Raw genomic sequence first — 26,754 nt, forward strand, 5'->3', positions numbered from 1 at the left:
ACTGAAAACTGCTTATTACTGCTGCTGAATGGGAAAACAAATCTCTCTGTACTTCTATTAACTGACATCATCTAAACGTTAAGGTGTCGTCTTTGGGAAACAGGGTGCTGGCTAATTGCTGGAGTGTCACAATGCTCCAGTTTTTTTTTTGTTTGTTTGTTTTTCCCCTATTTGCATGCAAGCAGTCAAACCTGAAACCAAAATATGAAACAAAACTTAATCATGGAGACTTGTTACATTTTTGTTATTTTCCATCTGCATGATACGGTGGTAACTGGTGCACAATTACATATCCATGACTTCATGAAGTAATAAATGAACTTTTTCATAATTGATTCATCAAGAAAATATATTCAGTTTATTGTCACAAAGGTGTAAATATTCACATTTAAGAAGCTGAAATCAGAGCATTTGGAAACTTGAAAAAATGATCATAACAGTTGTTCATTAATGCAACTGTTAATTCATAATGAATTAATGGTTTCAGCTCCATCTATGAATGAAGTTCATTCAGACAATGACATCATCACATTGTATATATAAACAGATGAAAGGCCGTTCGGCAAAGGCGTCATGCTAAAAGTTCAAAGAGCTGAGCATGATGACAGGAGCGCTCTCGATGGGACAAACAGCATTCCACTGCGTCGCCATCATTTGACCTGCACCTCGTCTGCCATCCTGGCTGGATAATGATGTCACTGTTGCCGGGTAGACCTGCTCGGCAGGTGGCAGGCCCAACAACAGGTGACACGCATACAAACACCAAAACTTATTTCTCTCCACCAGTCTTTCAAACACACCAAATCCAGCATTTTTCACACCAAAACAGGTTTTTCGCAAAGTGACCTCGTGAGAGTGTCATTTAGACGAGGGAACGATGGCAACTCACACAGGTGTGCAGCAGACAACCTCCTGCCATGTGTAGCTCAACAATCACTACACTGTTCCATTTATTGATTATTTGGACCAAAAACAGAAAACGTGTTGAAGATAAAGACATAAATAGCGTGTTGTCCATGGAGATCCACGGGCTGTAGATTGGGTCATGTTTATAAAATAGGTAGCTGACATTTTTTAAGGGAGGCAATAAATTATGCAATGTTTCTATAATGAGTTGGAATGGTGTGTGAGTCCAGAATGTTTTTAGAACCTTAGACCTCGACAGTTTTTAGAAGAGGAAGTCAACCCTTTTATTTCCTGTTAATTATGTCATTTTTTATGTTAAATTGTTTAGGTTCTTGTTATCATATACACACACTATTATTATCATTATTATTTTATTTTTAATTCTATTTTATCATTTGATTTTTAAATAGACCACAATGGAAATAGATGTTTTCACTTTGTGTCATCTATGTATTTTTATATTTTACAATATTATGTACTTACACTGAACTTACTAAATAAAATCACACATGGAATCATGCACTCACTCTTAATATAAAGATGACTTACTGCCCCCTGGTGGAATGGTGTGCTAGACCAGAATATAATTAGCAACGTTGGCTAATATCTGTAGCTTCTCCAAAAATATTAGTCCTATCAACATTCCGTTTTGGCCTGTTCACCCTTGACCCAAAACACATATGCATAACAAACGGCAAATGTCAGCTGTCCTCAGTCGCACGCACGCATTCTGCTGCAAGCAGGTGCTTTTAATTTTTGACACACGCACAAACAGACATGGTGGCAAAAGACATCAGAAACACTACAATCGCAGAAGACATAAAGCTTGCGCGGTGGGACACAGACATCATTGTTTCACAAAGTTGCATACTGATGATAAATACAAAAACGCAAAGCTGGCACATTTTCAGATTTATCCACTCTGGGACCAGTTTTCAAAAAGGCAGCGTTACACTGAAAATACCAGTTCAGTGTGGACAAAATGGTGATACGATACAAACCTTTTGCAGACACACCTCAACTTGTCTCCAGGTGGACGGGCTCTAAGACACAGTAACAAAGTCCTAGAAAAACCTTGATATGCGAAGTGAAACTCACAGCAACACAACCAATTTATTTTATACTTTGAGTTATTAAAGTAATTGGTAAAATACCCTTTGCAGGTCTTTTGGGGGGACATAAATCAGATTCTGTTTCAGTCTCCATAAAGGCTCAGGCCGGTCCTGGTTTCACTCCATGCAAGCTGAACATAATCCACAATTTGTTCTTTGCAGATCAAAAGCAGAGGAAAAAGAGATTCATCAGCTTTCCTGTTTAAGTATTTTTGTTTTTTGTTATCAGAAAACTACACAAAAAAGTGTCAAACACCGCAGACTGCAGATTGCATTCAGATGTAAATACTTTGGATATTTATCTTCTTCAGCTAGAACCAGACGACAAGATTTTGTCAGTTGAAAGAGACCATAAAAACACTCATCATCATACATTTGCTGACAGAATTTTGGGCAACTGTACAAATTTCTGTTTATTTTGCACACACACGACAGTTGTGTTGGAGGACATTCAGAGACTGGAGAGAATGAAAAGCACACAGTGTAATATTTCAACAAAATCTGAATCAGGCTGATTGTAAATTGTTACCAAACACGCTTCATAAAGACACTGTGCTGCATTTTTAACCCGATCTCCAGATGTCAAGCTTGTAGATATGAAATTTCAGCGAAAGCTCATCAGAAGGCACATAGGAGAACTAAACCCAGATTTAACCCGTGTTCTTGTGCAAAAATCCCTAATTATACAAGCAGCGGAAACCAGGCCTATGCTTTGGGGAAAAAAAAACATCTGCACGTGAAAAGCTTATTCAATGCAACATTCCCAAACATGTCCAGTAGGTGGCAGGCAATCTATATGGAAATTCAAGCATAGCTGCTCCTAATTTCCACCATCCACTCAGAATCCACCAACCATATTCCATACGGAAAGAAAAAGTTTATATTGTATTGATGTTATGCATCAAAGTTAGCCAACATTTGAATCAGTTCATCCTTGTTATGTCAATTTAACTCAGCGATGTCCAATCTGACGGTAAAAATAAATCCAGAAAATATTCACATTTTTGAAGCTGAAATTAGATCATTTAGACCTTTTTTAAATGATAATCAAAATACTTGTTGATTAATTTAATGGATTACTTGATTCAGCTCAAATATTCAGTCATATTCCAAAACCTAGAAAAATTGATTCTATTCATTTGCACATAAAACAACAGATGGAAAATAAGTTGTAAACGTTGGCAACAGGAACCCAGTAACCGGGTCAGAAACCTCCAACAGTCACCGTGGCTCTATAAATATAAACACTCATGATCTGGAAAGAGGTGCTCCGAATAATGAACAAACAAGTTTATGGCGCTAAAAGCTCATGCTAGTTTCCGCTATCACACGTTTTCTCCGATCCGGCAGAGCGTGGATCAGTAAGTTCTAAATCGAGGTGAGAGGTTCCGACGCTGACGTGGGAGCGTCTTTAACCTACTTTCACTGGTAACCTGAGCTACTTTCATCTTTTGACCTTAAACCAGCCACATCCACCCGCCAATCACATCCACAAACTTACGAGCCACGAGTCATCCCGACGTCTGTAACGGGCGAATTCAGCACCTCCACCACAGAGCAAACCTGATGCTTCACCTCGACTTTCTCTCCCGGGGGGCTGAGCAGCTGCTCTGCTGACTTCAGAGGAAGAAAGTGAACCAGCATTCAGATAGACAGTGACAGTGGGAAACCGCCGCCGCCGCCCCTCCCCCGACGTTTCCACACGCTCTATATGTACACAGACACTCTGCTGGAGCCGCGGCTAAAAGTGGAGCAGCGGGATGGGAGTGAAGAGGGAGCAGTGGGGTCTGAGGTCATCAGGGAGGGGGGTAACCAAAAAAAAAAAAAAAAGTCACCTTCTTTCCTAAAATAGCAACCCTCAAACCTTTACAGACCGCCAGCCTGGATTACCGGCGGGATTGTCATGGCACCACCAACAAAACCATTTCTCATTATGATCTTTTCCCAGAGACTGAATCATTTTGGCGACACACCGCAACGCTGTTGATGTCGTCATTTTCCCAAGGTTCAACAATGTGAAGTTATACATATTTAGGGGCGTGGCTGATTCGACTGACTGCGACTATCCAGCCGCCAACAGGCTGCTAGCTCCTTCCTTAGTATTTTAATCTCGACATGAGATAATGTGGATGGACGGTGCAGTTAACTGTAGTAACTGACCACTTAATACATCTGTGCTTCAGTATTTTTCCACCGAGTGAAGTTTAATTACGTCAGCGGTCTCAAACCGGTTCCAGAAAGGGCCGAGAGGGTGCAGGTTTTCTGTGCAACCACCCACTCCAGCAGGTGATTTCACTGATTAACTGATTTCACCTGCTCAAAGTGATGTTAATCAGTAAAATCACCTGCTGGAGTGGGTGGTTGCACAGAAAACCTGCACCCTCTCGGCCCTTTCTGGAACCGGTTTGAGACCTCTACATTAGCATGAATTAGCACATATCAATAGGTTCCTGACGCTCTCTGACCGTATTAGTTTTAATACTCACCCATGGGTACAGGGAGTTAGAGTAAGGTGGGCGTGTTTGGGGTTCATTCCTCTGGCCCACATTACTCCCATTAAGCTCCACCCCTTTACCCATTTAAGGGTTGGCTGTGAGTCAGGTGGCCTGGTGGTCAAGGCGCTGTAGACCTACTGGGACATTCACACACAACCATCTCAAGGGTTAACAGAGAATGGTCCAAAAAAAAGAGAACATATCCAGTGAGCGGCAGTTGTGTGGACAAAAAATACCTTGCTGATGTCAGAGGTCAGAGGAGAATGGACAGACTGACTGAATGGGCGACTGTGTGATGTCATCACATCACTATGGACCAACATCTCTGAGGATTCTTACCATCACCTTGTTGACTCTATGCCATGAAGTTCTTATTTGATTAAGAAATATGTACACAAAAGCCTTTAATAAATGCTGCCCATGAACTGCATGTATTTTACCTCACACACAAATGAGCCATTATTGATTGGAAATGTTGGAGACCAATCAACAGCATCTACAAACAAAACCTTAGCTGCCATAAGACTCCACAAAATGATTTAATCACTCAGGCTGTGAGCTGTCAGCGCCTTCTGATACTTTATCAAGATACCAATACATTTGACATTTATTACATGCCGCATTTTAGACCAAAATGACTTTTCAGCGTCTGAATTACTGAGGAGCAGGACTGATCGGTCGCCCACTGAATCAATGGAACCACAAACAACAAATCAGCTCTACCAGAGCTCCCACAGGGAAATGCAAATACAATAAAGGAAAACACTCAAAGGTGTTTCCGGTCAATATGAAGTCGACTCTCGTCATTATGCAAGTACAGAGAGTGGCTGCAGAGGCACAGGGAACCTGTAGAGGGTACCTGCACTGGAACCACCAAGGCAGAAAACCAGTCCATACTCAGCTCTCAGAAGTAACCATGTACATACTTCAGCCAGGTGAAACGTGAACGTCCTCAACAACGAGGAACCTCTGTGCTGGAGAAACATGCCAAATGACCAAAATGTTGTGGCTACTAGTGCATATATATATATATATATATATATATATATATATTATTCCTTTGGGGAATCACTTTTCAAGTATTAACTGCGTAAATGTCAATGCAGAGTTGCACTGAAACCAAAGTGTGAAGTGGGAAAAGGCATGTGAGTGATCACGCTAACGCGGCATGTTAAAAGCAGACAGCCTCCGCCTGCTGCAGGCTCAGCACACCTCTGCCTCCATGTTAACTGAACTCAATTAATGGACATCTGGCTTTATTTTTAATTATTTAACTGGTGAAGTTTTCCTCTGCATACATTAAAAAAAAAAAAAAGTCATCAGCCCAATGTGTTCTGTATTATCACAGCGTTGACAATATTGTGCAATCCATATTATTGTGCACCACACTGGTGATCACATCCTCACTCCTACTCTCACCCAACAATGTCAACATCCATATCTTTCTGAATAATAATTTTAAAAAAAAAATCTCCTTTTCACTGTGGAAAGTGGTATTTATCTCTTTTTTGGGGGGGGGGCTGATCCATTAAAATGATCCAGTCCAAATCAGTGATGTGATCTGAACAGTGGGTTGTGAAAGTTGTTGCACCCAGAGTTGTAATGGATGTTTTTCTCACATTGCAGGCGATATGCCTCAGTCTCCCTAAATAACCATTTATGTGACAAAGACATTCCAGCAGTACTCGAGGATCCTTTGAAGAGACCGAGTACCAAAGGTATCTCATCACTGCCTTCACTGGTTAGCATCAAAGTCTCAATCATATAGTAGGTGTAGGACAGGAAGTGCCAGGAGCCTAAAGGATTGGACCTTTGTTCTCCTGCAAATGTATTGGCATCATCAAACACCTTTGTACAGAGAGCTCCTGACTCCATAAGGTCTTCCTGACCATCTCTCAATTACAATATGATCATCATCATAATCATCTAGATCATATGATCTGCATCAAATGAAAAAAACAAACAAAAAAACAAAACACCAAATGCACTCAATAAGTCCCATTGGTGCCGAAGCTTATCCCAGATACTGTAGCATGAAATGGATGACAGCCTATGACTCTCACTGGAAGGGACACCAGTCCAACACAGGTTCAAGTCCAGTACCCACCTACAACTGGGCAAACAGGCACAAGCGTTCAGACAATTTTCAAGGGTCTCGGCTCTATTCTGATTGCATCCCAAATCTGCACTGTACCTAGTGCTTACTGACAGCTTCCCGCACACATTCTTGCAGGTTGGCTAGTGAAATCTAGAGGGGCCACTAAATCTGAACTGTTCCTGGCACAAGAGGCCAGTGGGGAGCAACTCCGTGTCTACACCTGTCAGAAGGAACAACCAAATAAAAATGGTGCAAAAATAAAACTTTATGAGATTGTCCACAGTGATCGTTACTGTGCAGTTTGATAATGGCAAATGTCCGAAGAGCTGGAGTAAGATCAACAGAAAGATAAGAATTATATGATGCTGTCAGCCAGAGCAAAGTTATCACTAATCTGCACCCTGGTCAATAAACAATTTAATCCTTTGGCTTCCCACAGGTCACACAAATATGTCAAAAACACTTGTAGTGTATTTTGTATTACATTACACAATAAAAGTGAAGTATGTAGACAAATCTGAATAAAACAGTGACATCACCGCTTTTACATGATGTTTGAGACAATCTGCTAAACATACTTTGTGCAGATTTAACACTAAACCCGGAATGGGAGCCACTCTGTGAATAACACACGCTTCCACAGGGAAAGGCTGCCTGCTTTGGTATTTATAACCCTTGTGGCCTAAATCTGATCATTATAGTTCACGTATTGGGTCAAAATATACACTATGCACTGCAACAGTAATCCATCACTTTATAATCAAGACTTTTTAAAATCTAATATCATGCTAATAATGCTACAAAGCTCCTGCAGGTGTGGATTTGATTAAAACCTCCTGCTCCCCTGAGTCAAAAATCGAAATTAGAAATGTGGAGGTAGCTGATGGACACAAGCAGTTAATTGCTAAATGTGTTGTTTTAGTGATGGGTGAAGAAAAGGATAAGGATGTGGGCCAGAGCTTAAGCAGATAACGATCTACCACTACCCCGGTACAGGATCCAAGTCCATCATAGGCAACTTCCTTGGCCAAGAACGGTGCCCATGATCGGTAGGGTGGACTTGGACAATCTAGAAGATGTATATTGTCAAGAACACAGACAGGTAGTCTGGAGCACAAAGTGAAAATGGAACCTTTTTTCTGAGCAGTTCTAGAGTAACAAAATTATAATAATAAAAAAAAAAAATCAGCTCACCTGGATGATATAAGATATCACAGTTTCAGCTACAAACGTGGGCATGGCCAAACTCCAAAGATTCTATTAAAGTCAAAATTTAAAAAAAATAAATAAAAATCTTACAAACCTGTCAGATATGATAGCTACGTACTAGCTACCCTGATACCACATTTCAGCTCAATATCTTTAAAAACTGTTGACCAATGGCTCTAGGTAGCTTTTTCAATATGGCCACCATGGCACCCATATTTCTCAAACATTGGTGTCCTAATGGGTAGGAACATGCACACCAAGTTTCAGCTTTACTGGTCCAGTGGTTTTGGAGAAAAAGATGTTTAGACACGACGATGATGACGACCCACAGCATGGGTTCACCAGACCTTCGGTCCAGGTGAGCTAAAAATGTGCTCAAATTGTAATTCCGTTACCGTAGACTTACCCTTCTACACAGTGGTAGTCCAACTCCTATCCTGCAGAGTCACAGGCATATTGATTTAAAAGAACGTGGTATGTTATTATGAAAACAGGACGGAATTCCATTAAAATTTACACCTGGTTTTGGAGATTATACCATATTCCAATATATTCCCACCTGGTCCTCAAGTCTACAGTCAGGTAATGTTCTACAAAACTGAAAAGGGGCCACAAAATGACTGACATAGTGATATCTGGGAAAATTAGAGTAAGTACTTGTGTTGACATTTATTTGGTTGTCCATTCGGCTGCTCCCGTTTTGTGTTCGGGGTCACCACAGCGGATACAACCAGATCTGCATTGATATTTTGGCACAGGTTTTACGCCGGATGCCCTTCCTGACGCAACTCCAGTGTTATATGGAGAAACACACACAGCCGCTGGTGTTCCAAAGAGGTCTCCCATCCAAGTACTAACCAGGTCTCGCACTGCTTAGCTTCTGAGATCTGACGGGATCAGACTGTACTTGAATAAAATAAGGGAATTCTTATAGAAAACTGTGAAATTCTTTGGGTCTTCTCTGATCCTGTCCTCATCCAACTGGAACCCATCAGTTCTCATGATTCATTGACTAAATATCATAGGCAATGTGGAGCATAACCACTCAGAAAACACGGCCATATGAACAGGCTTCAATTATTACACAGATACAGGTGCTGATCATTTTACGGTCGATGGCAGGTTGCCAATGTCAGTCAAAGTGTCTGATTCACATTCTTGGTGTAGAGACGGAAATAAATGTGCTCGAAGCTCAGTGCATTTGTACACACCAAGCAAAACTGGAGTCCTGAAATTAGTTGCCTTAAAGAACAGCTGGTGTAAATAATGTGATTTTTTTTTTTGACGAGTTAAGCAGAACCAAGTTTTCCACGTGGTACTCCGCCTCGGAGGTTCTCTGGGTACCACTGGAATGGTTCTGTATCACATGAATGGTTACTTAGGCCAGTGTTTCTCAATCCAGGTCTTTGAGATCCAAAGTAGTGCAGATTTAGCATTTATCCCCAAACTAATTGGAGGGGATGATGTCAGACATAGGCATAGGAAGAGCAGCGGTCCTGCAAAGAAAAATAACCTTTGCTTTGTTATTTCTCTTAAAATAATGTTCTTCTGTTGTGGACCTCTAACGCAGGGCATCACGTGGTTGTTCTAAGAGAATAGTCAATGCAACTACTCACTTTAGCACAAGTCCAGCTCATTTCAAGCTACGTGCAACTTCAACCACTCCTGCTCCTAACTTCCATCATGCACGTGATAAGATCATTCACAGCAACAAATATAGACACGTCCAGCAGGAGGCAGACAAGCTACACATGCCACATTTCTGTCATCATTCCACCAACCCCTATCCATCCAGCAGGTGGCAAACATGCCTATGGGATATTCCATTGTTTTTGAGTTAAAGTAAATGAGAAACTGACTCCTTCAACTATTCATTCATTGTCTGTTACAGGGTATAAGACTAGGCTTTCCCAAAGTCTAGGAAAACTCAACATTGTGTGATGCAACATTTTTCTCCATTTTCAGATTTACTCATCCTTAGAGAGGACGGAACATACACATAAACTAATCAAAGACCCTGTGTAAATGTAGTTAAACCCAAGGAAAGTTGGTATTCCCTTTTCTGGAATATGTATCTTTCTTCCTGATGCCATATTCCTACAGAAATATTGGATAAAGCAAGAAATGGAAAAAAAAAAATAAGTCTCATAAGACCAAGGAAACCGATGTTATTCACAGCAATAAACCTTAAACTTTATCTTGTTCAGTGATTTGATATTTAGAACACGCTATATAAATAAAACTATTATTAACAGCAGGGACGTTTTACGATAGCGCATTGAAAAGTAGCCGCCCAGTAAGATTCCTGGACTGGTTGCGCAGTCTTAAAGTTATTGTCAAGTTATTCCCAACATACCAAAATATTAGGCCCCAACAATATGCAACAGGATGAATTCTGCAGAATCTACGTTTGATTCCCGTGCTTGCTGACCTTTCGTGCATCACTCCCTGCCTTCTTCCTGTGGGTCTTGAAGTGTCGCTATAAATTAAAGTCAGAACTCCCAACCTCACCACACAGACACAGTAAGAGTCTCTAAACTTCATGTGTCATATAGAAGACTGAAGATGTAATGAATTGATCTTCTGTTTCTGAAAAAGATGAGGCGTCGTCTCAACTGCCCTTGAATCTGATGTCAGAGTTTGTTTCAGTCTGTAGTTGCAGTAACAAGCTTCACCAGCCCGTCCGTTACGTCCGCTCCCACTGCCCAGTCCCCCTCGGTATCTTATTTCAGTGAATTCTGACAGAGGGCCATGCAGTTGTCTTGATGGAGGTCGAGTGGTTTTCTCAAATGACTCATTTTATCCGACTGTCTAAACTCCTCTTCAGTAATGACTGCACTTTTGGTCCACACGTTCCACATCCACGGGTTGCCCCGAGATGCCATTTCAGATCAGATTTCTTTTTATTGGACACCTTATGCAAGTTGATCACAGCAGACATTCAGACCCACAGGGGTCATCAGAACACCTCAGTATCTTATGGGTCATAGAGGCTGGCTGTTGACCAGGCACCCTCCTCTTTGGGTCTCCTTCTGCAAGCGGTTGTCCCATTTCATTGGCTAGCTCACATTTTGAAGGTAACTAACCTTGTGGCAGACCATCCTCCCAAAGCCCAAGAGAATCCATTCGCGTGTCATGTTTAATGTTTGAATTAAACCAAAGACAATGTTCTGGTCCCACTTACCAAACCGTCACCCCCTACCTGGTCGCTGGACAGAGCTGAATTCTTCACAGTAAAAGTGCTCCTGGATTGGATGGTCCAAATTGTCCAAAGAGTTTGCATGGCTACAGTGCTGATCTTCAGGTCACCTAGAATTTCTATCTATTCTACTGATGCAACTCTCTGCCTTATGGCTCATCCCAATGTTAGCTGGAGGGTTTGGTCTCTGTGTCTCATCAGTTTCTTCCACTTTCTCCTGAGGGAGAAGTCTTCTACCGGTCCCACCACCTTCTCTGCAACATTCCTGATTGTGATCTGTCAGGTGTTTAGTCAGCAATGCTCCTGAATATCAATGATAAAGTCACTGTGTAGACGTCGGAATGCTTCATTTATTGCCATGTCTGTGTGCTTTTATTCTGGAGGTCATGCAAAGGTATTTCTCGCTGCCAACTTTACTCCTGTCTCACATGACCACGCACGTGTCAGCAACGCAATCAGTGGGCCACCAATGTCAGTCGAGAGGCTTGGGTTCCTTGCTTTCCAGAGTTTCTCTGGCTTTGCCTGGTTTACACGCTCCTGCCTTCCTTCCACACTTCAATCTCAGACATTCCTGGAAACCCTTATCACAAATCACACCCCGCGTCCCTGCGACCCCGATCTCTGCTCTGTGTCCAATATTTTACCCGACACGTCGTTACCAAATAAAGAACTTTTAATCCTTTCTGAGTTACAGACTGATGGGAGGAATATGATGTGTGATTTCTTTTGTACTTGAACGGATGATAATCACTTGTTTTGCCGAGCCACTCTCCCGGAATTACTGTCTCCTCATCCATCGGTGTACTTCCAACCCATTCTGAGGTTCCCTTCCTTTCTTACTATCCCTCCTGAACTCTCCATCCACAACTCGACCCTTCATCCTTCTCTTTCTCTCTCACACTAATAGGCCATTAATGTGGTCTCCATAGTGGCGTACTTTTCATTCCACTGGAGAGGAACAGGTCAACGGACTGACAGGATTAGCGAGACACAGCCGCAAACTGTGAATGTGTGCATTCACACATGGTTGTGTGTGAGTTGCAGACGGTAAGAAAGGCTGAGCTGCAGAACAGAACGAGCAGATTTTCATCTTTTCCCATTTAAAGCCATGAAAGTGCATTTACACCAGAGTCCACCTGTGGTTCAAAGCAACTTCCTCTATATTCATTTCTTGCCTCTCTTCAGGATTACGGGAAAGGGGTGAACACAAATTTACCAAATAAACAATTAGTTGGTTAAGGAACAAAATTTTACTCAAACTGTGCACAAACAAATGAGCATTTTAGATCAAGTAGGACTCAGATGAGGGGCATCACTTGCAGGTTGAGAAACATTAGCTATGACATTTTGGAACCTGTGGTGAATTTCTCCGTGCACGACCCAAGAAGTGCCTCAGTTCCGTGGGCACCAGTGGCTACAGAAGGCCAAACAATCAACCTGTGTCCAGTACCCAACACTCCGTATTAGTGGTCATCTGTATAGTACAGCAGGTAGCTGAGTGGATAAGGACGTGGTCTACTCAATATGTAAATCTGGGTTCGAATCCTGCTTGTGCTCCCCGTCTTTATCCTTGGACAAGACACTTATTCGTGTCTGTCCACCCAGTGGTAACCCGATGGTCACATTTTCTACAAGTGACAAGCAAGCGATCAGAGTGGGCGTTTTGCAGCGGCCAAAGACAACAGTCGCTCTGCTGCCAGCTTGGCAAAGCGAAAATAGACTCCATCTATTTTATTTAAATACTGACCGACGCGCAACGGCAACTGCCAATCCGAGAGAATAGGCTGCAATATCTCAGGTGGCTGTGGACTCGAACAAAATTAACAAAGATGGCAAAAAATGCTCCAGAACAGCTGTGCTTCTGTATAAATGTAATACACTTCGTAAAAGTTAGTGAGGAATAAGCACTTCTAAATCTAAAAACACGGTTTTTGTAACCAGATAACATGTGAATGGATTTACAAGACACGTTAGGGAAATGTAGTGTGCACACCCCAGGAACAACCATCAAGCAACAATACCATCTGCTTTCTGCCTTCGTTTGTAAAGAATGTAACCCTAGTTTCAATGGATAGTGGCCTCAGCTGGGGAAGCAACCTGCATCAGACTGGTGTCCCATTTATGGGAAATTCCAGACTCACCCGCCTTGTGCTAAAGCCTCGGTCCCCCCAAATAATGAGCCATGAATAATGAGCCTCGCATGGGTGTGTCAGTGATTATTTGAAGAATGAAGCTATCACATATCCACAACTAAAACGCCTCTATGTGTCTCTCCGTACCTCATATGTTCCACGTATCAGCCTCTAGTGAGCCACGACCGACCTCTCCTTTCAGCCCCGTCCAGCCTCGAATGGCTCTTGTCACCACACATGATCTACATCAAGCCACACAGTGCATGTTTAGGCATGGGTTTGGTCCAAACCTCCACTCCTCCCACACTTGGTCCCTTTAAAGTGTGACTTTTCAATTCACAGCATCCATTCAAGATGTCACATTTGTTAAACGCAGTGCAAAAACAGACGCTCCAGTACAGTCTGGGCAGTGTGCGCAACTGCGCATCCGTGTGCCAGGCTGCAGTTCACCTGTTACAGTCATTAAATGCACCAGACCAGCTAGAACTGAACCACGGGTTCCTAGACAGTCTCTGCGTTTCTTCTCGCTGGCTTCAAACACACAGTCAATTTGACTGTCTTGTCCTCGTAGCTACCAGGTGCTCGGATAACGGGCTTTTAACAGCCTCATCCTCACTACAAACACGCGTCTAAAATCCTCGTTTGTCCTCGTAGTACCTCCTACACAAATTGCCCCATGCTGTTGTTGCCAAAATTTGAACTTCTTGAAATCTAGTGTGCACCAGGTGACAGCTGGACAACAAGAAGTCTTGTTCTGTTTTTGGTTCCGTTTCTCCCGTGTTAGACATTTGTACATTTCACTCTAATCCTGGATCAATGAAGACAAATAAAATTCTTCCTCCAGCTAAATAGCCATTTCTTCATTTCAGAAAGATGCATTTTTACATTCTATCTGTGGTTTCAGGACACACACACACAGTACCAATTACACAATGCAGACTGCTGCTCCGCTTCATAAGCAACACATCTTAGAGGTGACAATTCAAGCTTCGATAACACTCGAGCACTGACGCTCAGAAAAACTAATTCAGTGCACAGCAGAGTTTAAAAATACAAAAACAGCACAAGGCAGGAGAGCAAGAAAGACTCTCAGCCTGCCTCAAGATCTGGATCCCGCTGTGAATGGGAGTTCTTCCTACTGCAACAACTTATACAGAAACACAAACCGTTTAAACAGTAATCTTCTCAGTGGTGGGAACAACGCTGACCTTTAACTAACAGACTACAATTTTAACCTTCACACAAAAAATAAAGAGCTGCTATTGGTGGAATATCCTACATCACACAAAGGTTTAAGAGGAAACTTCGCAAACATCTTCAACTGACTCTGTTTACGTGAATCATGAGGAGGCGTATGCACACCTCTGCCGCCGTCTACAAAACAGAGAACAGTCAGAACCTCCACGATGCTGACCTCGCCCACCACAGTCTAGAGAGAGGGCGCCAAGCAGACGGAAGGGGAAAACATCACCGTGAATAAAGATGTTTTTGTCAAGAAAACACCTCAAAATTAATTTATTAAGTATAAAAAAATTAAAGTATAAAAAAAGCACTCATCATACAAATACAACAAAAATTAAGCAAGAGCAATACTTGCATGGACATTTATTTTATTTGTTTGTTTTGTTGTTTTTAATTTGTGGGCAACCAAGCAGAATTTCTTTATTTCCAGACAATGTTTTTCCAAGTCTCTTATGCCTATAAAGTCGCATGAAATGGCTTCCATTGGTATTTTAAAAAAGGTAAAGTTGTACACCTTCTCTGTTTGAATAAAAATAAAAATCCTCACGTGCGCGTCATCCCTCCCATGCCAAGCGCATGAAAGAGGCAGCCGCCATGAAAGTAACAAAACGGCATCACATACTACGAATAGCAATGAGATACTGTGAGCAAACTATCATAAACATTCACATATTAATAGTACAGTAACCACTGAAGAAATATGACCCGCTATATGCATGTTTCCCGACAAATCTATCCCCTCATATCAGCCATGTGCCAGTTAGTTTCTTTATCACTGATGTGCACTGATTTTGCCTTGCAAGTTTGTTTTTTTACTTTTTAATAGCCAAATAAATAAATAAATTAGCCTAAGCAGCTAATACACAGTGCGCCAGAAAACCTTCAGATGTTTGCAGTATAAGTACCACCAACGGGGAAGTATTCCATATAACATTTCAATAATGCCACCAGAAATATAAAATGTCATAAATGACAAGAATTAATTAATAACCACATCATGGAATTTGTTTAGAAACACGTGGACGGTGTAAACGGTATGTACGCAATTATAATAAATTAGCTCTACGGTATGAAGCAGGATATTCAGTCATTGTGGTCTTGTTTCAACTATAATGGGACTTTAGTCGTGCCTGAATATTTCTAATGACACCGACACCTTGAGCATTTCTGTGGAGTTTGTACTATACATGCTGTGACATCACCAGGACGTTTTCCGGAATCAATGTGCAGAAGTTGCACTACAAGCGTGCTACGGTTGTTTTTGCACAAGTTCAAAGTGTGGCGGGTTATGTCAAAGCACGTTACAGAGATCACATTCACGGGTTAGGGTTAAAGACTGTGACCTTCTGGGGTGAATGTTCATGAAAGAACAAAAGGAGCTGAACAAAAAGTGAACTGTCTTTTAAAACGCTGGGAAAAACAGCAGCTTTGGTGAAGGTCTTTGATGGATCTGTCATTTCTAATTTTGTACAGAAAAAAAAAAAAAAAAAACAAAAAAAAAAACACACACTTAATTGCCACGTCACGAAGGAAGCCTGAGAACAGCATGTACATGTAAAAACACGTTTGCTCCAAGGATTTATTACCACCCCGGCAGGCTGGTTAGACCTGCTGTAAATGAGGACAACACTAGTTTCTCTGTTGTGCACAATTTAAAAAAAAAAAAAAAACACATACATTTTAGCACTGACTTAGCTCTTTGCAGAACACCAACTCTGTTTGGTAGCAACACTCTGTTGCTACAATAAGCTCCAAAACTTCCATCTATCAAACTCCACTGTTGCTACAGATGGACACAGACGATTACGAGTGTACGAGTCATTTTCGGGAAAGAATTTCCTGTCCACACAAAGACCACCAAACAATTTTTCCATGATCTTAAAGCAATCCGATTCCAATGAGAAGGGAATCTGTCATCCATAAAATGAGATGCTAAATATGTTCATTGAGAGAATTTGGTTTTTGTACCGCCTCCACTGACTGCTTGGTCAAACGCTGACTGGGCGCTCTGCAGGAGGGCGGCGGAGTCGGTGGAAAATGGAACCAGGTTGGTGGTGGGTACCATGGAGACGAGCAAGGCAGAGCAATAAATAAGTGAATTTAGAGAAGGAATCAACATGTTTCTACTAAATATAGTACAGGGTTTTTTTGTTTTGTTTTTTTTGCAAATTCTCTCAACAAAACGCACGCTGCACGGTCTTGATCAGCTGTATTCAAGCATACTCTAAACACACAAAATGACACAAATGACATTTCTATACCTGAAAAGAAAAACATAATACATTAAACAGAGTTTTGAGTTGTTTGTACACATGCCATTAAAATTTGAGATAATTTAAATGAAAACTGGTCATGTTATGTCCTTTGGCCTCCACATTAGAAATATTACTAGGACTGCTTTCTTCCACCTGCGAAATATAGCGAATATTCATTCCATCCTGTCTATGGCTGATGCTGAGACCCTGATCCATGCATTTATCTCTTCTAGATTGGACTACTGCAATGTTCTATTTTCTGGTTTACCACAGTCTAGCATTAGGGGTCTCCAATTGGTTCAAAATACTGCAGCCAGACTTTTGACACGAAGCAGAAAGTTCAACCACATTACACCCATTTTGGCGTCTCTTCACTGGCTTCCTGTCCTAGTGAGATCAGATTTTAAGGTTCTCCTACTAACCTATAAAATTATTCGCAGACTGGCATCTCCCTACCTAGCTGACGTAATTAAACCTTACGTACCGGCCCGGGCTTTACGTTCTCAGGGTGCAGGACTACTTTGTGTCCCTAAGGTGAATAAGAAGTCTGCGGATCACAGAGCTTTCTCTTATCGTGACCCTGTTCTGTGGAATGATCTCCCTACGTCAATAAAACAGTCAGATTCTGTGGAGACTTTCAAGTCCAGACTTAAGATGCACTTATTTTCCCTTTCATATGGCTAGTATACTGGTACAGTTTTGTTTTACGCTTTTTACTCTTAATTCATTTATTAGCAATTGGAGCGGGCCGCGGCCTCAACTTTACCTAAATTCTGGGTCTTTGAGTGAAGCTTAGGGCTAGTGGCCGGCGATCACCTTAGTATTTCTGTTTTTCTTGTTTAATGCTGGCAAATTATACAGTATTTTTTGTCTTTCTGATGCCTGATTCTGTTTTTTCTCTGTTTAAGGTGCAGCTCCATCCAGAGATGGGAGTTGTAGTCATGTTGGCGATCCTCCTGTCCTGTGCGCCAATAGCATTTCTTGTATATTTGTCCGTGAATTTTTTCTGTAATTTGTGTCTGTATCATGGCCCAAGCAGAGGGTCACCCCTTTGAGTCTGGTCTGCTTGAGGTTTCTTTCTCAGAGGGAGTTTTTCCTTACCACTGTTGCTCTGGGGGTTCGTAAGGTTAGACCTTACCTGTGTGAAGCGCTTTGAGGCAACTCTGTTGTGATTTGGCGCTATATAAATGAAAATAAATTGAAATTGTTATTAGAATACAAAATATCTATTTTTCTGAAACACCCTGAATTATTTTAAAAACAACAGATCAGCTTTTGTAAAATATAGAACCTTTATGAAGGATGAGGACAAGTTCTCCTGAACATCACATTTCACAGTTGACACTTTTTTTCTCTCATTACTTTACTGTTTAACCCTCAAGCAACTGAGCTATTTTAGCCACTAATATGACCGAGTGGAGTTATTTATCACCCCCATTGACTTTATACTGGAATACGTCTAGAGAAATGAGTGACATAAATATGATGAACCCAAAAACACTCATTCTCACTCTGGGCATCAAGAATCAGTCTCAATGCTTGTGCAGCTGTAAATCTTGCTATTCTAGGTAAATGGTAAATGGACTGCATTTATATAGCACTTTTCCATCTGCATCAGACACTCAAAGCGCTTTACAATTATGCCTCACATTCACGGCAAGGTGCTCACTACACACTGTAAGCAACTTGGGGATTAAGGACCTTGCTCAAGGGTCCTCAGTGATTTTCCGGTCAAGCTGGGATTTGAACCGAGGATCCTCTGGTCTCAAGCCCAACGCTTGACCACTAGACCATCACCTAGAGGTCTGCTGGTCATGCTTCCTTGCAAAACAGTAAAATATAGTGATTAGAGTTGGCAATTTACAACAACATCTAAAGCTGTAATGTCCAAAATCTCATCGATCTTCCCGGGGTCATAAGTGACCTCACACAAGTTTGGATTATACTTACCACATAGTTGAGCTGATCCTTATAAAATTCTATAAACAAATACAGGACAAATAGATTGACAAATTCATGGTAGGTATGTGCAATTTATTCATTCATTTTAAATGACTTTTTCATTTACTTAAAATTTAAAAAACGGTCCCAGAACATCATCAGGACGTAAAGGAGATACGTTTTAGCCCAAAGATTATTTTGGGATTTCGTTACATTTCTATCAGAATCACAGCATCAAAAATTGATGTGTTTCAGCTCAATGTGCCTCACAGAAGCTCAGCTTTCCTTAAATATCTAGACACTGCCACTTTGCTGAGAGAGAAATAAAGATTATAAAATACTGTAAGTTATACAACAGCATGACTTTGGAGGGTGCTCGGGTTTATCGTCACCCTTCAATCTATGGTTGGCCACCGGCGACCAGCCTCGGGCTGCCCACCACTGATGGAGGGCCGATGAATTAAACCATAGGGCCGGAACAAAATCATGATATTATTAAGACTTACGCCACACAAATATATACAAAACATATCAATCACTCAAACCAAGAACCTGCATTTACCCTGCGGTCAGATTAGCTACAAAGGAGGGCATCAAGCAATTGGCATTTGTCACTTGATGGACATTCCCAGGGCGTGGCCAGCTCGTGGATACCTGCCGTTATGGTGTTTATCGATATGTTGTAAAAGCACGGATAAACCACAAGCAGTCACTACGGGTTTTTCCTCCGTGTCTGACAGAACCAAAAGTTTGACTAATTTGTTTTAGTACATGTGTCACGGTGACAGTCCTATATCGCTGTCTGGGAGCCTATTCTGTGATCTTAGATAATTTTGTTCAAGTAACCAACCAAAGTACGAGGGGGGATTGTGAAGTTTTTAGCCTAATGCAGAAAAAGTAGAGTGTGGGTCGCCATCTTTCTCAACATTCCACCCAGTGAGGCAAAACTTCACAGTATCAAGAAAAGTCGGTTTCTCAGAATGTCAAAGATGGAAAACCACACCCTACTTTTTCTGGATCAGTCGCAAAACTTCTCTATAGGGCAGCATAGTCTTGTTTAAACCCTGTGCGATATAGCGGATTTGACCACTTATGGGGGCCGCCGCTGCCGTTGTGCAATATATACACAGCATAACTTCACACGGAAAAAATGGTGGACTGTTTTGTTTTTGGCTGCAATCACCAAAGCAGTTGCAAAAAGTGCAGTTTTTTGTTTTGGTTCCCAATGGAGAAGGGAAGATGAGGCAAATGTGAGACGCCGTGTCGGTAGGTGTTAGCTTACACAGCTAACCAGAGCAGCTTCGGTCTCTCGCCTGCAAAACCGCCTCGACACATTTGAGCTCTGGGTCATAAACAAACCGCAATATGTACACGTTTCCACCGCATCGTCACTTTTTCTTTGCATTTTCAATTTGTTTGCATGTAATTTGCCCAAAGACTCAAGAAAATGTGATGTTTCTGTTGCTTTACCCCTTTAGCGCCCACCCTCAAATGAGACTGCGCCGCCCAATTGCCCCTCGTATGTCAGAATGATGTCACAATGTTTTCAGAAATATGAGGGCGGAATATATTTAACCATGCTGTTTCACAGAATACCGGTTTTTATGCTGCTACTCCTTAAATGTATAGTAATAATAATAAATAACTAAATAAAAGAAGGAGCAAGGGGTCTGACGGGTGGTGTTACATCCATCCAGAGAACACCTTTCAGTGATGATAACGGGGTGGTGGTCAAGTGGTTGGTTTAGGTGCGGAAGGTTCCTGGTTCAAAACCCCACTCCTGCCACATTTCTCCATGTAAAGTGGAGTTGCGTCAGGAAGGACATCTGGCGTAAAACTTCTGCCAATTCAACATGCAGCTCCACCTCTGATCTGCTGTGGAGACACTGAAGGAAAACAAGGGAGCAGCTGAAGGGTCTTACTTACAGTTAATTTACAGATTTACTGCATTTACTGCAATACCACCGCTCACAAACTGATTTATGAACTCCTACATATGGACCCTGATCTGAAACAAACTGCATGTTCTTGAAGCTCAGTGAACTCTGCTCTGGCTGAAGCTCCAGGATGTGCTCAGATGAGACGAGTCTGAGCTGAGGATCAAAACCAAAACATACAAACGTCTGCGCGTATGTTTGCACACATTCATCTTTGACAGACAACCGAACGATGCAGCACATGTGTCGGCATCCTGCGAGGCTTCAAGATGAACAAACACCAACTTCAGCTCACAAAGATCCTCCAGAATGCTGAAGAATTCCTTTGAGTCCCCCCCCCCCCCCTTCCATCTCTGAATCGGCCATTGGAATCGGCTCCAAAAGAGGAGCCTTTTGGAGCCGATTCCAATGAGTCAGTCAGATCCACGGGAAAGCTGCAACATAATACAGCCGCTCACCACACCACTGTGTTCAAAATGAAGGCCGTGCATGTGGACGAGCCAGTCCGATTAGTCACCACCACAAAAACTAGTAAGATCATAACAGTCTGAAAGAGGATGAAGAGGAACAAGCAAAATTCCCAAAAATGGACAAAGTATTTTGAAGTAGCAACACAAAAATCTCCAGTTGAAAATGTTTCGAGAGGAACTGTGATATCTTCATTAGCGTCGCCTGATTTAACGCAGAGACACAAAGAGCTCCTTGTGTCTCTAAGCGCATACAGACTGAAGGTTCAGCGTGCACACTTTCACAAACGCTGACAAGAATATAAATGTTAAAGCAAGGCAATTATTAAGATACATCATTTAAAAAAAAGTGTTTGATGGCTTCAGAGGTACAAGAAACAAGCACACATGCAAAACAACAAGTAAAACTGTTGCTCACGTTCATTACACCCACGGGCAACAATAACACACGCAAGATCGGGTCGCATGGTATTTAACAACAACAAAAAACTAAATTCTGCTCTAATGTGCACTGTTAACTAGAGTTGCTGCTAAAACCCCCTTTACACCAGGGCGGGGAATGTCCAACCGTCCTCGTGTGGTCATGAAATTGCATCAAACACCCCATGACGCCAAAGAGGTGCTCAGCTACCGCCAGGACCTTAAAAAGTCCTCTCAGCATCCTCCCACAAATCGTCATCATCGCAATGGTTGTAGTGAAGTATGAAGCTGCACCTGATTTCTGCAGAAATGTTGCCAAGCCTGGAAGACGTACAAATACCACACAGGTCACCCCATGATCGCCCTACGGGAAAGCAATGACCGCTGCATTTTTTTTTTTTTTTTTTAATAAATCATACAGGCTGCTTTATTTAGCTTCCGCCGTGACCCAGCCCCAGATTATTGATGGGAAACTGATGAAGAAGGCAACAACAGTGATGTGGCTTCCATTAAGACTAGAACCCGACGATATATCGGCCGGCCAATATTATCGGCCGATATAAGCCCTTTTCAAAGTACTGACTATCGGCCGAAATTTTGCCGATAGAACACCGATAATTTCTCATAAACAGAACAGTTACTGAAATGTTTGTGTCGGCAATGTAAAATGTCCTTGCACCGTTTGTCCAGTAGATGGAGCTCTGACTCCATTCAACTGAGAGCTGCTTACACCCCTGCTTAAATGTGTTCATCCCCGGCCCCCGTAGTTCGCCGTCACACTGCACTGATTGGCTGACAAAAGCATACAATTAAGTTTATAAGGATGTTGTTTGTAATAACTTTGTGATTACATTCACCCATTTCAGTTCAGCTCTGTTTGATTAACTCAGTTTATGTAGTAATGTGTCAAATGTGCTTCATTGCGTCGGTCACGCTTTTTATTAAGCCCACGTTGTGTAGACCTTATTTCTAGCATGAAAAACTTTAGTTTACTGCTAAGAGGGTGAAACATTCAGCTGATCGGCCGATTTATCGGCTATTGGCAAATCAGCCGATTTGTCGATTATCTGCATTTTTTTCATCCAAATATCATTATCGGCATCGGCCTCAAAAAAATCCATATCGGTCGGGCTCTAATTAAGACGAAGGAAAACCCCAAGTACACTCAGCTACGTTTACACTGAAGTCAAATTAAGAGCATAAAGTATATTTACTGCTCAGTGGTGAAGCTGCTCATTCTAAAACAGATGTGTAATTTAACTGAAATTAGAAGAGCAAATGAAAGTATTACAGTTGTACAGGAATGGAACTGAAAACTGAACTTTGTCCAAACCACATATTCAATGAGGCTGAAAGGTTTTTCTCCATTTCATCACCAGTTACAACTTCATAGCGGAGAGAAACACAAATTTTCATAAACAAAAACTTATCAAATATTTGTTCCGAGTCTGTCGTTTGCCTTCTGGCAAACTGCAGCTGAAACATCAAGTTTTTAAGAAAATCCTTCTCTGTTCCATTCCACCATGGAGCTGTGTAACTGGTGTTACAACAGACAAAAGGATGCACTCAAAATTTTTTAAATAAAGCATCTGGGATATTTCTGTTACATATGTCACAAGGTCTTCTGTGTGTTCCGAGGATGAACAAAAAGTCTGTGGGGTATAGAGCCTTCTCCTACCGTGGTCCAGCTCTTTGGAATGATCTACCTGCTGTTATTCGGCAGTCTGACACAGAGATTTTTAAATCAAGACTAAAGACCCACTTTTTTAGACTGTCTTATCATTAATTTTTTAAGCTGTTTGTGTTTGCTTTGTAATTTCTTTTTATTCTACTGTGTTTTATCTTTTAACTGTGCTTTTCTTGCTTTTAATTTTGAATTTAGATTAATTTGTGTTGTTGTGAATTATATGAAGCGCCTTGGGGCGACTGTCGTGATTTGGCGCTATATAAATTAATAAATTGAAATTGAAGGTCTCAAACAAGCTGACTTTAACCATTAAGCCTCAAAAACAAAGATAAAAAAAAAAAAAATTTAAATGTACGGCCCCCTTTAAAAATTCTTATTTGATAAAGACTATTTTCATTTTCAAATCAGCTACTTAAAATTAAAAGTTGAACAAAAGAAAACTTCATGAATCAAAGTTTTTCCAGTTTTATAGGTTTAAACAGGCGGTTGTGCACTAAATGTACAAGATAACTACTTTATTTTGTCATTTGAGAATAACATTACAGTGAGTTATATCCATGAGAAAAATAAGGCCTCTATGATTTAAAAAAAAAAAAATTTAAATGTACGGCCCCCTTTAAAAATTCTTATTTGATAACTATTTTCATTTTCAAATCAGCTACTTAAAGTTAAAAGTTGAACAAAAGAAAACTTCATGAATCAGTTTTTCCAGTTTTATAGGTTTAAACAGGCGGTTGTGCACTAAATGTACAACTACTTTATTTTTTCATTTGAGAATAACATTACAGTGGGTTATATCCATGAGAAAAGTAAGGCCTCTATGATTAAAAAAAACAAAAAAACACACACACACAGGTAGAAAACTCAGCAATGAGCCATTTAACATTCGTTACCAAACGTGTAAAAACATATGGATGTTACAATCTATCATAAATTGTGATAATCACATCGTGAAGCCTGTAAGAAACTGTTTTTTGTTTGTTTAAATTAGTATTGTGACACCATGAAAAATTAATTACTACATTACTACAAATAGTAGAGAAGCTTGAATCTTCAACTGGACTGGGTTGCTTGACGCGAGGACGTTTCGCTTCAAATCGCAGAAGGCAAAGTCAAATCGCAGAAGGCAACGTCTTCGCTTCAAGCAACCCAGTCCAGTCGAAGATTCAAGCTTCTCTACTATGGAAACCACCTGGACAACTGAGAGCCTACACAGAAACATTACTACAAATAATGACCTCTTGCACAAGAATCACAAATGATTCATAAAATATACAAATAAGAAAGATAAAGTGAAGGATTACAATTTATAGTCCAGAATAATTTGTTTCTTTAAAGTTAAAACATGCACCAAATTAATTTCTTCATAATTAGTGGGAACACTGACATAATCGTGTATGTTGCTTAGTAAAATGTCAACTTTTTTTTTTTTTTCTTTTTTTTTTAAACACAGCTTTAAATGTTTAACAAACCTGTGACTGTAATTAATTAATGACCACGAAGGCTTAAACACTGCACAGTGGAAAAGTCCACTGGTTCACACAACAGACTCACATTTTATCTCAGAGTTCAATGACCATTAAGTTACATCTTCATGTAAAAATGACTTTACATTCAGTTTCATCTTTAAGAAAAATATTTAACAGGTGTTTTGACTCATATGTGGAACTCTTATCACAAGCTCAATGCTGTAGTGCCAATCAGAGTGCTCGCCGCTGGTGCCATGATAAAATAAAAAAAAATCTGTACTACATTATGTATTATGGGTGAAACACTTGGGTGATTCTTAGACTACGGGCACTTATTATGTCCTTTGATCATATTGTATGAAAAACAGAAAAAAGAGGAAATTTCACACTTTTATAGTTATCTTTACAATGAAAGTGTGTTAAGAAATTTGTTCTAGTAGTCTATGATGACTTTTTCACCTTTTTTCAGCATCATTATATGCAAATATTGCCGTTTTGTGCTTGTCCCACACCCACACTTTTGATGTTCAATGATAAAAATGAATGGTAAAGAAACGTTTTTTTCTAATGTTTTAAAATATCAGTAAAATAATCAAAACATAATTGGGGTATTCAATGTCATACAACTGTTGTGATTTGTTTAAACAAAATGTAGTTGTCCCACACTATTGCTGTAATTTCCACCACAACACTGTAATGTCCCTTTAAACAGCTTGTATGAAAGATTGTTTGGGTAGTTTCTATGGAGATAAACAGCGACATCAGAGCACATGTATATAGCGCCAAATCACAACAAACAGTTGGCCCAAGGCGCTTTATATTGTAAGGCAATGGTGTGGTGGAAATTACATTTACAAGGCCAACAGTGCCCGTAGTTAAAGAATCACCCACTTATGAAGGTGTGTGAACACATGAGGACAGGCAGCGAAATGGAAAGAAACAAGTGAGACCCACTTATCAAAATAAAATGGGAAGCCAGCCTATCAAAAGAAAAAACACTGCCCACCCCCCAAAGGACAAGTCAAAATGCTGTCCCACTTGTCTGCAGAATGGACACCATGGACAAATGGACCAAAAGGCTGTGTTTAGAATACTGTATGTCCAGTCAGTCAGAGCCGTCTGTGCTTCACATGTCGTCGTATCAGACTCACGTAAACCCAGAGTGACAGTGATTCTGCAGAATGATTTGTAACATAACACACAGATCAACACACGCTGCCAAGTGTCATAAAGCGTTAAAATGTTTAAAGCCGCAGTTTTAGAAGGTGGAGCGTTTCTTTGTAAGCAGCAGGTAAGACTCAGTGCAGTCACGTCCTTTTTGTGTACCTTTAATGTTTGCACAGTGGTCAGCGGACTCAGTGAGGAATTTTAAGAGACAACACCGCCTCCGCCAAAGCTCTCCAAAAGACAGGAAAAGCCCTGACGAAGCGGCCAGCTCTCCTCCTCCCACCTTCACTCTGACTTTCTGTAATTACAATCAATATTTATGGACCTTAAGCTTGGAGACTCCCGTCTTCCGACACTTATCTAAGCCGTTATGTCTCATCGCCTCTGCTTCCCTCACGAGTCACTGACACACTTGACTGATTATCTGATGGTGTTGAACCTTGTTGAGAACTTGGCCACAGACAGCGTCAAGATGCTCACACACACACACCGAGCTGAAAAAAGCAGGATAACCTTTTGTGGGAACGTTTCTCGACTTTCTCATTTACAGCCACGTGCAGGATAATGGCTGTGACATCCCACTTTCCCCTGTAACCGATGATGGGTCAGAGGTGTTTACTGCTGATCATCAACGTTACTGTACGTCTCAGAGAAAAGCCCGCGCACACGTCACATGGCAGCAAAGCGATGCAGAAGACTTTTCTACATTATCAGTTCAATTTATGGATGAAAAAAAAAAAACTTTTATTCCATTTCCCCCAGCAATGAACAAAATGGACGAGTAGCCATGACTTTTACAACAAGGGTCATCAGGAGATGACATATCCTCCCCAGTCACCCAAGTACACCCCTTATGCTAAATATGAATGAATGGAATTGGTCAACTGGTTCTTCAGATATCGTGCCAACAAGTGAAAACATATCCCCCCGTATTTCATACCGGGGGGATAAAAATGTGCAAATGCATAAAAAATAAAATCCAACTACAAATTATGGTTCAGAATCAGTTTCCTAAATG

At 41.0% G+C, this 26,754-nt stretch overlaps 1 protein-coding gene across 2 annotated transcripts in view; it reads right to left on the reverse strand.

Annotated features, from left to right (window-relative positions):
- The window catches only part of enah (ENAH actin regulator), a 189,357-nt gene that overhangs the window by 142,718 nt on the left and 19,885 nt on the right, over positions 1-26,754 (reverse strand). Inside the window, exon 1 of one of the 2 annotated variants that reach the window (XM_034162716.1) lies at positions 3,520-3,630. The exons of the other annotated variant lie outside the window; for it this stretch is intronic. Coding sequence (XP_034018607.1) covers positions 3,520-3,533 — 14 coding nt within the window. The 5' untranslated portion in view covers positions 3,534-3,630. Of the gene's footprint in view, positions 1-3,519; positions 3,631-26,754 lie in introns of those variants that run through there. 2 annotated transcript variants of the gene reach the window in all.

The sequence above is a fragment of the Thalassophryne amazonica genome, chromosome 21, assembly GCF_902500255.1.
Source record: "Thalassophryne amazonica chromosome 21, fThaAma1.1, whole genome shotgun sequence".
Lineage (NCBI taxonomy): Eukaryota > Metazoa > Chordata > Actinopteri > Batrachoidiformes > Batrachoididae > Thalassophryne > Thalassophryne amazonica.